General features: G+C 56.9%; 2 protein-coding genes across 5 annotated transcripts in view; one reads left to right on the top strand and one right to left on the bottom strand.

Annotated features, from left to right (window-relative positions):
- The window catches only part of ITGB2 (integrin subunit beta 2), a 52,949-nt gene extending 51,875 nt beyond the window's left edge, over window positions 1–1,074 (top strand). For all 4 annotated transcript variants that reach the window (XM_030579783.1, XM_030579781.1, XM_030579780.1 and 1 more), the window contains exon 16: window positions 227–1,074. In XM_030579783.1, the coding sequence (XP_030435643.1) occupies window positions 227–292 (66 nt within the window). In that variant the 3' untranslated portion in view covers window positions 293–1,074. The remainder of the gene's footprint in view (window positions 1–226) is intronic.
- A 4,803-nt stretch (window positions 1,075–5,877) lies between these two features.
- The window catches only part of KMO (kynurenine 3-monooxygenase), a 42,419-nt gene continuing 35,663 nt past the window's right edge, over window positions 5,878–12,633 (bottom strand). The window contains exons 12-15 of the mRNA XM_030580190.1: window positions 12,028–12,110; window positions 9,611–9,712; window positions 9,464–9,523; window positions 5,878–6,133 (exon numbers count right to left, since the gene is read on the bottom strand). Coding sequence (XP_030436050.1) covers window positions 5,963–6,133; window positions 9,464–9,523; window positions 9,611–9,712; window positions 12,028–12,110 — 416 coding nt within the window. The 3' untranslated portion in view covers window positions 5,878–5,962. The remainder of the gene's footprint in view (window positions 6,134–9,463; window positions 9,524–9,610; window positions 9,713–12,027; window positions 12,111–12,633) is intronic.

The following is a 12,633-nucleotide window of genomic DNA, read 5'->3' as shown; positions in this document are numbered from 1 at the left end:
GAGCAGTGTGTCCACATCATAGCACAGGAGTGATGGCTCACCTGTCACCAAAGTGGGGAGGGGAAGCTCCCCGTGACTGGGGGAGGAGCACATGTGAGCAGCCCGTCTCTCCGTCGGTTTGCAATGCTCGCTCAAGCCGATCCTTAGCCAGCTGGGTGAACTGAGGCTCTGTTCCTGGAAAGTCCAGGCAGCACTAACAACGTACCTGTCTGGTATTTCTTCCCAGGGTGATAATCCCCTTTTCCAGAGTGCTACCACCACTGTCATGAACCCCAGATTCAATGGAGAATGACATGGCACTACCCTGCACAGCCTGTGAAGGCTCTACTGTTAAACCAGGAAATACCAACCTAAGGGCACCAGCATTTTACTCTCTAAGCAAAGATCTGCTGTACACTGTTCCCTTCTTCCATGACGCTGCCAGTGAAGGGCAGGCTTTGTCCAGCAGGCTGTGTTGTGCACCTCCAGCAACCTCCTCCCTCTGCGTGGCTCCTGCAAGCTGTGTTGATAGGGCTGTGAGAAGGCAGCAGCATAAGCTTTGATGAGTGGGATTATTTTCAGTTTGCATTAGCATGGGCTCCTGGAGAACGATCCCACCATCTCTCAACTCATGCTGCAAATACCTGCAAGCACTTGAATCAAGCCTGCATTGTTACTAGTTTTCAACCTGCAACCAATATTGATCTTTGCTTGGCATTTTACCAGATGCCCCCTTCTTTCTGGTCTAAAGCGCTCCACTCAAAGGCTGCGGTCACTCCAACCTCTGTCCCGCTGTGCTGCACTCTGTTACGGGAACTCGTGCAGGTCGTGTAGAAAAGACAGTGCTAAAATTGTTCTGGGGTCAGGCCATGTGCCGGTCCCCAGAGCTGTAAACCCGCTGTGAGGAGGGTGGTGGCCATAGGGGTGGGTGGATGCTGGTGGCTGGAAAGAAGGTGCAGTCGGCAATGTGCCCCACGTCTTCCTAAATCATTGCCCTCTTGCCAGTGACTGACCCCTCATCAGTGGGCCTGCAGCCCTGGCTGCACCCGTAACCCTTGGGGTCGCAGCCTTCTCAATGATGGGTTAGTGGCAAGGAAACAACGGTTCCAAACGTGAAAGATGTCAGGTGCAGCAGTCAGATTTCTACGCTAACTTCATCCCATCTCACAAGGATCCTCCTCCCCTTCGCAGTGAGTCAGTTGGACACACGCGCCCCAGGAGAAAGTGACAGGCACATCCCAGGGGTTTCTCCGTGCTAGCTGGCAGTGCGGCACTGAATGACTAATTCTTATTTCAGAGGGTCATGCCTGTAAAAGTCTGTATGAATCTAGAACAGGGGGTGGGCGCAAACTTTTTGGCTGGAGGGCCACATCAGGTTATGAAAATTGTATGGCGGGCCATGAATACTTATGAAATTGGGAGTAAGGTTGCAGGAGGGGGTGAGGGCTCCAGCTGGGGGTGCAGTCTCTGGGGTGGAGCCAGAAATGAGGAGTTCAGGGTGTGGGAGGGGGCTCTGGAGTGGGGTGTTGGAGGTGTGGGCTCTAGGGTGGGGCTGGGGATGAGGGGTTTGGGGTGTAGGAAGGGACTCTGGGCTGGGGACCAATGGGTTCAGAGGGCAGGACGGGGATCAGGAATGGGGCAGGCTGTTGGAGCATGGGGGGTGAGGGCTCTGGCTGAGGGTGCGGGCTCCGGGATGGGGCTGGGGATGAGGGACTTGGGGTACAAGAGGGGGCTCTGGCCTGGGATCAAGGGGTTTGGAGGGCAGGAGAGGGATCGGGGCTGTGGCATAGGGGAATCAGGATTAGAGCATGGAGTGGGCTGAAGGGTGCAGGCTCTGGGCGGTGCTTACCACAAGCAGCTCTTGGAAGCATGTCCCGCCCCCGGCCCGAGGCATAGCCAGGTGGCTCTGCTCCCTGCCCCATCCACAGGCACCACCCCTGAAGCTCCCATTGGCCAGGAACCATGGCCAATGGGAGCTGTGGGGGCGGTGCCTGCAGATGGGGCAGCGCACAGAGCCCCCGGCCACATCTCCACATACTGTGTAGGAGCCGGAGGGGCAGGCGTGAAAGTAACTTACAGAACTTACCGGTACTCCCGGAGTCCTGAAGGGGCATGGCCTCATCCAGAAGAGTCGTGGCCTCTCAAGATGTAAAGGTCCTGGGGCACCAGCTGTGGCTGGGAGACCCAGAGCCTTTAAATCAACCAGGGGCTCCCAGCTGCAGAGGTGGCTGGAAGCCCGCCAGGGCTCAGGGGCAAATTAAAGGGCCTGGGGCTCTGGCCACCAGGGCGAACCCCAAGCTTTGAGGGGCTGGGGCAGGGATTTAAAGGGCTGAGAGCTCCTGCCACTGAGAGAAGCCTGGAGCCTTTTAAATCCCAGCCCCAGCTGCGGGCAGCCCAAAGCCCTTTCAATCCTCACCGTGGAAGTCGATGTGGTCCAGCATGGCATACTGGCTCTTGCCAGTACTCCATACCAGACCGCACCGGTTTACTTTCACCTCTGCGGAGGGGGGTCATGCTGGCTGCTTCCCGGGAGCCACACGGAGCAGTGCAAACCCCCAACCCTGCTCCCTGGCAGGACCTGAGGGCCAAATTAAATAGTCTGACAGATGTGGCCCACGGGCCATAGTTTACCCACCCCTGATCTGGAACTTGCTTTATGTGTGAGAACAATTTGTCTGTAGCATCATGTCACATCCCCACTCTGGTCTATCAATAAAAACACATCAAACCTGGCAGCTGGCCTGTAGTGTGTGTCCCCAGCCTGCGTGATGCCTTCTGTTGGCTGCCTCTTTAGGGAGCAGACTGGTTCAATCAGCCAGATGAGCCCAACCCAGGTCACTTCCCACAGCTCTTCTGGATACGAGGACAAGACCTGGTCAGAGGTGACTTGGGCTTCCCCTGTCCCTCCCCTTACTGAGCTAGACCCTCTCTCGGCTGCCCATGGCTGGAGCGGCTTGTAGAGGCAGGAGAAGGTGCCATTGAAAGCACCGTGGGGGTTCCTGTTCCTTCCTCCTCCTTCTCCTCTCCAGCCTGTGCTGACTCCATCAGCTCCCACACACATCGGTGGAGCAGGCGTAGCCAGCTCCAAGGGACTCTGCCTAATACCTCCCCCCTGAATGTGATACTCAGAATACCCCCATCAACACATTGCACCCTGGACATTCAAGTGATCTGGGCCCGCACTGCCAGTGAGGCTGTCGTCCCCCCCCCCCGCCCCCGGAGATGGCAGCGGGATTGAGCACCATGGGACTGACTGCTGGCAATGGGTGCTTGTGGCAAAGCTCTGAGCCAGGCTCTGGGTGTGGGGCCGCCCTCGTTTGAAGGTTGATGAATGGTATGCACAGTGCAGCAGAGCTGGAGGAGTTTCAGGTGTTAGCTCCTTGCGGCACTGCAGGACACAGGAATCTTTGGGTCCCTTACAGAACCCCTCCCGGAGGGGGAACAGGTCGCATGCACAATGCTGCAGTTACAAGCCCCGCTCAGGAGTTAATGTGGCCCCAGGGACGGGAGCCTGCCCCCTGCGCTGGGATGTCAGACTCCCAGGAAAGCCGAGGTGGCTCTTGTATAGCTCCAGCTGCCTCCGTTAGGGAGTGAGTGGGCCACGAGCTCTGCGGCTGGAGAGAAACTTCCCACGAGGCCGAGGCACAGCCAGGCACCCACTCTGGGGCTGCAGCCAAAACCCACACTGGGAAATCCATCCCAGGACAGGACCGCCCGGGGGGGGGGGGGGAAGTGGGGCAATCCCTTTCCTGGGTACTCACCTGGCAGTGGTCCGAGTCTTCAGTGGCACTTCGGCGGTGGGTTGCTCTGGGTCTTCGGCGGCGTTTCAGCGGTGGGTCCTTCAGTGCTGCCAAAGACGCGGAGCGAGTGAAGGACCTGCCCCCGCCGCAGACTTGGAGCGCTGCCCGGTGAGTACAAGCACCGCAGCGGCTGGTGCCTTTTTTATATCCACTCCCCTGCTTTGCCCCAGGCCCTCTGAATCCTCTGGGCGGCCCTGTCCCAGGCTCAGGCCACACGCTACACACGGCCTAGACCGTTACGTCCCAGCGCCGCAAGGTGTAAGTTTAAATACGTGGCTACTGCCCATTGACTTCAGGGGGACTAGCAGGTGCTGAATGACATTATTACAGCTCTGCTTTGCTGAACTGGGACACATCCTGGAACTTTCTACTGACAAGTTGTTTCATTTTTTAGGATATCAGTTTTTAATTCTGAAAGAAGGAAGCCGCACACTCAGTACTTCTGCCCCACGCCCAGACCCCCAGCGGGCACTAAGAGAGTGCAGTCGGGGGGGGAGGGGGCAGTACTAATCCTCATTCTGCACTTTACACTCCCAGGCCTGGACAATCATGGCAGTGAGGTACAAAAGCTAGTAGCTAGCACTGAGCCACCAAATGACAATCCCAGGGAGCAGTCGCTGCGCCTAATTCCAAAAACAGTAAAAGCATCCACATTTCTGGGAACAAAAACCCGCCAGGAGGTGTTAGTGACCAGGAGACCCCGCAAACAGGCCAGGCAGCGCTGAGCACTGGCTAGCTGAAGACGTGCCCAGTGGCAAAACATGTCTGAATCACAAAGGTTTATATCTTCCATCTTTTGGTTTCAACCAGCTTTTATTTGGGTAGATGAGGATGACAGAATAACGGGAGTTTACTGGTTAAAAATCCCATGTGTTCCATGAGCGCTAGGCCTCATTTCAGCTAGTGCCTGACTTCAGGCACATACGTAATACCACTGAACTCAGTGGGACCCTCCACTTCGCCTAAAGTTACCCCATGCCCAAGGCTCTTGCTGAATCAAGGCTAAACCTAGGTGGTTGCATCCTAGTACTCATCCTGGGGTTGCCGGGAAATCCTTGACCTGAACAAATTCAATAGCAGTAAAACTTTCCAGAGTGAAACAGAACTGAACTGTTTCAGCTACAGTGATCTACGATCAGGGAGCTGCCTGCCTGCAGACTGCCTTTCAATATTACCCGGAGAACCGGTAAGAGTCAGTTTGAAAACCACGGAGGAGCTTTCTCTGCAGAAAGTCCTAATGGGAGTTTGGTCCCATCCCGAGTGGCCAGCAGCCTCCCTACATGTGGCTTGCAGTGAGCATAACTCTGCTCTGAAGTCCAGGTCTGACGAGGTGTGGAGGTACATTCTGGAACATCCTGCCTGACGGAGACTTCCTGACGCTAGGCCCATTTGCTCCAGGCACAAATGCTGTGGAAGTGCCCACACTTGTCAACCAGCATTTTCAGTTTCAAAATAAGAAAGCCTCAAGGCAGCTCTCATCAGACAAGTACCAATGTGTGGCACCTTGGAAGGATCTCAGAGCACTCTGCACAGCCAACGGCGACCCGTGAGGGAGGGGGGCAAATGGTCACATGCCCCTCCCAAAACACTGGGGAGGGGGGCGAGGCTGGCACCTGGGGAGATGAAGGGGCAGGGCCAGAGCTGGAAGGGAAGAAGTGGAGCCAGAGCCTCTCCTTTCCCGGCCACATTACCTGGTGCAGCACACAGCGGCTGCACTCTCCTAGGCAGCCTCCAGCCATGCTGCCTGCCAGGGACAGCCCACACTGAGCAGCCGCTGTGTCCCGCACCACGGGCAGGTCCCAGGCAGGCAGCATGGCCGGAGGCTGCCCTGGAGAGAGCAGCCGCTGTGTCCCGCACCACGGGCAGCATCCCGGGCAGGCAGCGTGGCCAGAGGCTGCCCAGGAGAGAGCAGCTGCTGTGTCCCCCACCACGGGCAGGTCCCAGGCAGGCAGCATGGCTGGAGGCTGCCCTGGAGAGAGCAGCCGCTGTGTCCCGCACCACAGGCAGCATCCCGGGCAGGCAGCATGGCCGGAGACTCCCTGGGAGAGACCAGCCACTGTGTCCTGCACCACGGGCAGTGTTCCCTTTAGCTGGTGCCCCCTTTGTGTCCCTCCCACTAGTCACTGTTCTGAGTTTACAGCCTAGGCCTTTGGCATGTGTCCCCTCAGCAGCTCCCATGGCATTTATGCCAGTTGTGTTTCCGGTGGACCACTTCCAATTTTCTTGAGATGAAGCATCCAGCTCCACAGCTTTTCTGCACAGGAGTCAGACTTACGGGAGAGCCACTTTATGAGCGGGTAGCTACCACCCAGTGCTGCTGCTGCCCCAATTATGAAGAGTCCTTTGTTAATCACCTGCAAGTATAAGGAGACATTCAGCCTGGCTCCGAAGGTTTGTTTTGACCCTAGCAGAGAGAACACACCACTTTATAATAACCATCCTTGCCCCTGCCCTCGGGCAGGAATTACACAGCCCCCAGCATGGAGCCTTTCCCACAGACTGGGGCACGCCAGAGGAAGGCTCGACTGCTAAGCCAAGCGAGGGTGACCAGACAGCAAGTGTGAAAAATTGGGATGGGGTGGGGGGTAATAGGAGCCCATATTAAGAAAAGCCCCAAATCTCAGGACTGTCCCTCTAAAATTGGGATATCTGGTCACTCTAAGCCAAGCCCCGAAGCTCCAGTGATCAGGAAAAGGAGTTTGCTGAGAGGACGGAAGTCATGCCTGGTTGGCTAAGGATCAGCACAGAGCATTGCAGGCCCCTTCGCTGATCTAGAGCAGCCTCTCCAGCCACACAGCTTCCAGTGGAGACATCTTAGGGGACTTGTCTTCACTCAGAAAAAGGGGCGTCCTGTGCTCAGGTTAGCTGACAGGATGGAAAATCCCAGCAAGAACAGGGCAGTTTGTGGTGTTCACCTGTTAGCAGGTTGAAGGAAACCCTAAACTCCCCATGGTTAAGTCAAGCTGGGGGAGGTCAGGGTTTGCCTCAACCTGCTAAATCCTGTGAAAACCACACATCACCTTGTCTTCACTAGGGATTCCGCCATCTGAGCTAACGCGAGCTGAGACACACCTTCCTTCCTTCCCAGCAAAGACGCACTGATACAGGAAGGGTTTGCTGCTCTCGGAAGCTCCTGTGGGGTTCTGAGATGGGGCGCTCAGCCCACACTGGCCCTGGAAGGGCTAAGGCAAGTTGAGAAGGGGGTGGCTCAGGACCTGCCCCGCAGCTGAGGGTGGGAGGAAGGAGCTGGGCTGGGCAGGAAGGTGATAGAGGGGGCTGCTGGGAAAGGCCGCAGTCACTCCCAGGAGAGGGAGGAGTGTTGGAGGCTGCAGAGACAGGTAGCCTGCAGTTGCTCCCCAGGAGAAGGGAGTGGTGGGGCTGGCACCAAATGTTAGAAGAGAGCTCAGGGAAAGGCTGTGAGGTCCAGGAGGGACCAGACCTTGGCTGGTGGCTAGAGGGTCCCTGAGCCAGATCCCGGAGCTGAGGGCAGGCCCGGGTTCCTGGCCAGGCACTGAGGTGTGGCCCCAGGGGGCACTGAATAGGGAGACTGCTCGGGAATGAGGCTCTGGAGTCCCGTAAGGGGACAACGCATATAGTGAGCTGTCCAGAGGTTGTCGCAGAGAGACAGCAGCAGCTTGTGGAGCAAGAGCGGGCTGCATGCTGGCAGAGAGACGAGTGATGGTGTGGAACCGCAGGAAGGGGCGTTGACCTGACAAGCTATTCTGCAGAGTGGCCAGGAGGAGGTGCCATCCTGGTGGTGAGCGGAGCCTCCTGTCACAGGTATTCTCCAGGGTTGGCAGATGCCGATCACTTTGTGTAACTAGCCAGAAAGGATTTTGTCAGACAGGCCACCTATACTCAGCACAATGACTGGCCATGGGCGGCATATGAACCACTGGCTGGGGGCTAGCTTCCCCCAGCCCAGCCCCTTCCACCTGAGGCCCTGCCCCTTCCATGCACCCCAGAACCCAGAGCCCCCCACTGCAGTTGCTGGCCCTGCCCCAGGCTGGCTAATGCCCGCAGCTCTCCCAGCCCCAGGAGGGAGAGCGCATGGTGCTGCTCCAGCCCCCACAGCCCCGGGAAGGTGGGAAGCATGGCCGCTGGCCTTGGGGCAGAATGTGGGTGGGGCCACATTGTCTGTTTGGGGAGGCACAGCCTGCCCTACCCACTGCCCATGTGACTGGCTTCAGTTCAGACCAGGGCATCTGATTCACAGGCCAGGCAAAGCGCTGGGGGAGATGGGCCGAGTGGAAAGGCATCTTTGGGGGCATGCTGGTGATAAAGTCAGACAAGGGGGACTGGGCTGAAGGCCTGTATTCATGCTGGCAGGTGGGGCTTAAACCCACAGCTACCATAGCACCAAACCCAGCGGGCAGTTTCCAGCCTGTCGTTTGCTCTCTCCCAGCAAGGGTAAGAGCCGCCATGCACAAGTCAATGGTGTGGAGAGCTGAAGTGCGCCACCTCCCCAGTGATCCTTTCCCACTGTCCATCCCTCATCCCATCCCCTCAGCTCTTCTGCATGAACATCCAGTAGAGTAAAAACGCAGGACCGCCCAGAGGGGGGGCAAGTGGGGCAATGTGCCCCAGGCCCTGCGTCCCGCAGGGGCCCCCACGAGAGTTTTTCAGGGGCCCTGGAGCGGGGTCCTTCACTCGCTCCGGGAGCCCCGGAAAACTCTCACGGGGCCTGGGCCCCCGGAGCTTCTTCCACTCTAGGTCTTCAGCGGCGGGGGGTCCTTCTGCTCCAGGACCCACCACCGAAGTGCCCCAAAGACCCGCGGCGGGGGGTCCTTCCGCCCTGGGACCCGCCGCTGAAGTGCCGGGTCTTCAGCTGCAATTCGGTGGCGAGGGCCCCCCGCCGTGTGTCTTCGGGGCACTTCAGCAGTGGGTCCCGGAGCGGAAGGACTCCCTGCCACCGAATTACTGCCGAAGCGGGGACCCCCCACCGCCAAAGACCCTAGGCCCCTTGAATCCTCTGGGTGGCCCTGTAAAAACGATCTGAGAATCTTTGTATCTGAAGGGTTCTTTGGCTTTTACTCAATTGTCCTCACTTGCTAGCATAATAACCCCTCCCTCATTGTCACCAGGACTTTTAACACCACTAGCACAGACCAGCTGAGCTAAAGGAGCATCTCCATTAGTCAGCAGCAGTAGTTGACTGTTATCTCCTAGTGCACTAGTTACTGGCGGGGGACACGATGCACCCAGTACAAATGTGCAATGCTGAGCCATGGGAAGACACTGCAGGGAGCAGAGCTGGAATGGGGCTGAGCCTTGCTCCTTGCAGGAACCTGGGGAAAGACATGTGCTCTCTGTGCAGAGTGGCACAGCTCCCTGATAAGGGTTCTGGGAAATGACCAATCAGCAGCCTGGGGCTGGGGGAATAGCTCACTGAGACGGGAGCTCCACCATGCTGCTCTCTCGGGAAGCGCTGAGCCCGTGGCCCCTACTTACTCAGTTTTAGCTCGGGCAGTGCAGATTCACAGCCAGGGGTGTCTCGAGCCAAGGGCGAGCGGTGCTGCTGCCCAGGATGGCAGGCCAGCGCAGCCAGAAGGGGCTGTGAGAAGTACCTACCAGTGGCAGGGATCCTAGCACACCTGCTTCTATCATCTGAGGAGGGCAAAGGGGGAGGGCATGAGATGCTCTGAACGTCTGGGTCAGTGAAAATTGGTTCCAATTCCACTCACCTTGTTCTGCCATTCCCAGCGTTGCCGCGCCTCGTGGTAGCGTATTCTGGTGAATGTGACCTGTGCCAGAGTGCAAAGGTGTCAGCCCTTCAGGGTGAGCAGAGACTAAATCGGGGGGAAGGGAGGGGACAGAGAAGAAGGCCTTACCATTGTGTATAACGGGATAACAGTGGAGGGCATGAGCCAGTGGAGAAAGTTGTCCACGTACTTGCGGAAAATGAACCACTTGGAATTAACATGTGCACGCATCTGGAACAAAGTGCTGAGTTTAAAAGGTGGTGCCTGTGGGGATTTTTACCCCCATGCTGTGGCTACTTGCTGTCATCCTCTTCAGCCACTCAGAGCTCTCACTTCCTACCACTAAGGCTAGGACCACACTGTCCAGGTCTGAGCACCCTGGCTAGCCAAGCCTGGGCGTGAGCATCCCCAAAGGAAAGCCTGACTCGGGTTCCTGTGGCCTCACCATTTCTGCACCAGCTGTGGGTGCCTGAGGGCATATCCCATGGTTCTTTGCACTGAGACACCTGAGGAGTCTTTCCCTGGCAACTGCAGAAAATCTTGTCTGTGCTGTGGGGGGCTTGTGGGAAGGCCTAGGAGCCCAGCAGCAATCGAGTGATTTAGCCGGTGTCCTTGCTGCAAAGTGGTGGGTTCTAACCCAAGTTAAAGCAGCACTTGGCTCTAAGCCTCTGCCCTCAGCCAGCTGGGTAGCTGGTGGGAACCACCATCCAACCCAGGTCAGAGGTTTTGCTGGGTTTAAAGGCAAGAAGCCAGGTTAACCATGTAGTGTAGACATGTCCTGGCAGTCACTGCCTGGAGCAGAGTCTCCCACTGTATTAGCAAGGGGTCAGTTTAAAGGCATTCTTAGGCCAAAGTCTCGCTGTGCTCTGCCACAAACAGATACGGGATGGGGCAAAATGACTGACAAATCATGAGGCCAAAACAATGTACAGCAATAGGCACAGCTGAGAAGCAGCATGGCCCAGTGGGTAGCGCACTGGAGTGGGAGTCAGGAGAGCTGGGTGACTGTGGATAAGCCCCTTCCCGGCCTGTTCCTGTTTCCCCTCCCAGCCTGTGTCTGTCTTGTCTACACAGGAAAATTTTACCAGTTAGACCAGTATAATTATAGTTACCCCAGTATAAACCCACCACCATCTCCTCCAGTGAGGATTCCTTAGGCCAGAATAAAGGTATCTTATCTATTTATTTATTTATTTAGCTTAACCCCCTTCCAAAGAGACATCATTTAAACTGAAAAAAGCCCCTTCTATACAAGAATACAAGTGTCCCCCTGTGGGAGGGGGATTGGACCAGTACAGCTAGCGTGCTTTAAATTCACATCTTTGCTTCAACTGGCATAACTTGCCCCTGGTGCCTCACCCGTAGCCTGCAAGCTCTTCAGAGCAGGGCCTGTCCCTCTGGGTGCATACAGCACTGGGCACAATCAGATCAGGCTCTGGACTGGGGCATCTGGGTGCCACAGGAATCCAGAGAACAGAGTCAGAGTCGGTGCTGGGAACTCAGAGCAGCACATTTGATGTCTATTTACATTAGTTAGCAGAGCTGGTCTCTACACAGGCCACGCACTGATTGAATGAAAGGTGTGACGATTTGTGGCACTTGTGCAGCCAGACATTCGGAAAGTGGCGTAAGGGAGAAACTCCAATTTGTGTGTATGGCTGCTGGACAGTAACTGATTACACCCCTGCCTCTCCGATCCTGCCCTCAGGCCCTCGCAGTGTGTGTCGGGGGGGATTTGCCCTCCTGGTCAGGTAATATGCAGTTGTAGAGCGAGGAGGGGACGGCTGCCTCCTGTAGCCAAGCTTCGAAGCCTGGGCATGACCCAAAGCATCTCAGCTCTCCGGAAATCTGCCCCCCACCCCCCTGCACCTCTCCCAGCGCCTTCCTGCACAGCTGGGGAAAGGCTGCTCTTAGCTGGGCTTGCAAATCTCAAATCTCCGCTTTTCTGTTCACTTCAGAAAGGTGCTGGGAAGTCAGGCACTGGTAAAGGGCTCCTAGGTGTGCGTGTGTGAACGCCTGTAAGAGAATGGAGGGCAAGGGGGTTTCCTGCTGGGAGTTCTCAGATGTCAAGTCTTACTTCCCTCCCCCCAGTTCTAAGTCTGTAGTGGCAGAGGACAATATCAGAACCATATCACTGCAAGAAAACAGACCCGGGACATCTCTCTGACCATGGTAAGGGCACAGCCGACCTGCCACTTAAAACAGCATGTGTGCAGGGCCAGATTTCCAATGAGGCACAGTAGGCACGTGCCTAGGGGCACCGGCGTTCTAAGGCGCCTGAGAGTTAAAAGTTTCATGTTTTACGGAAAACACAAGGTCAGCTGTTGGTGGGGGGCGCTGAAGATGCTGTGCCTAGGGGCGCGTAAGGTGTAAATCCGGCCCTGCGTGTGCACACACACATTTCAGCACAATGGTCAGGTTACTAAAACAGCTCAGCTGCTACTGCTCCCTTTCTTCTTCCCCTCAGGGCTTTACCTGAGCCCAGGACTGCTCACGGGCACCTCGCGTAGAGCGTCTGTACACGCAGCACTGCTCTGCTGTCTTACCTCGATGTAGTTGTACATGGCTAGATCAGAAATGGCATGGTCGTCGGGCACTCGCAGCCGGGAGAACTCGGGCAGGCAGGCACCTGGGGAAGAGGGATCAGTTCCAGACCAGTTAGGCTCCAGTCTACTCCCTGGCTCTGCCTTCTGTCCTGGTGCCTCTCCCAGCTCCTCCTGTGGGAGGGACCATGCCGTGTTCCAAGCCAGGGAGTGGGGCGTTCCATGGTGCATGCACTTCTCCCCAGGGCACACGGCACAACTGCCTGCCGCTCAACTGAGCTGGCCTCTCAGGAGGTGGCTAGACCGAACACCAGCCAAAGGAGGTTAGCTTCTGGGACTGCAACGCACAGCCTCTGCAGACTGCCTGTCCATTAGCCCTGTGGGCACCAGCTCATCCCCAGCTGCAAGCACCGTGCAGTTCCCAAAGGCTAACGGGCAGCTGCTGCAGTGCTGTGCTGGTGGTGGGGAGGCTGCTTGGGTCCCAGGGCTGGCACCAAGCTCTTCTCTCTGCAATGAGCCTTGTCTGGCCTTGGCTCCCCATCCCCTAGCCTGTCTTCTTGTCCTGCCTCGCTTGACTTGCTTCCTGCACCATCCAACAGTCCACGCACG

This window comes from Gopherus evgoodei, chromosome 11, assembly GCF_007399415.2.
Source record: "Gopherus evgoodei ecotype Sinaloan lineage chromosome 11, rGopEvg1_v1.p, whole genome shotgun sequence".
NCBI lineage: Eukaryota > Metazoa > Chordata > Testudines > Testudinidae > Gopherus > Gopherus evgoodei.
Note: the sequence above shows the minus strand (reverse complement) of the source record. Positions and strands in the feature narration are given on the sequence as shown.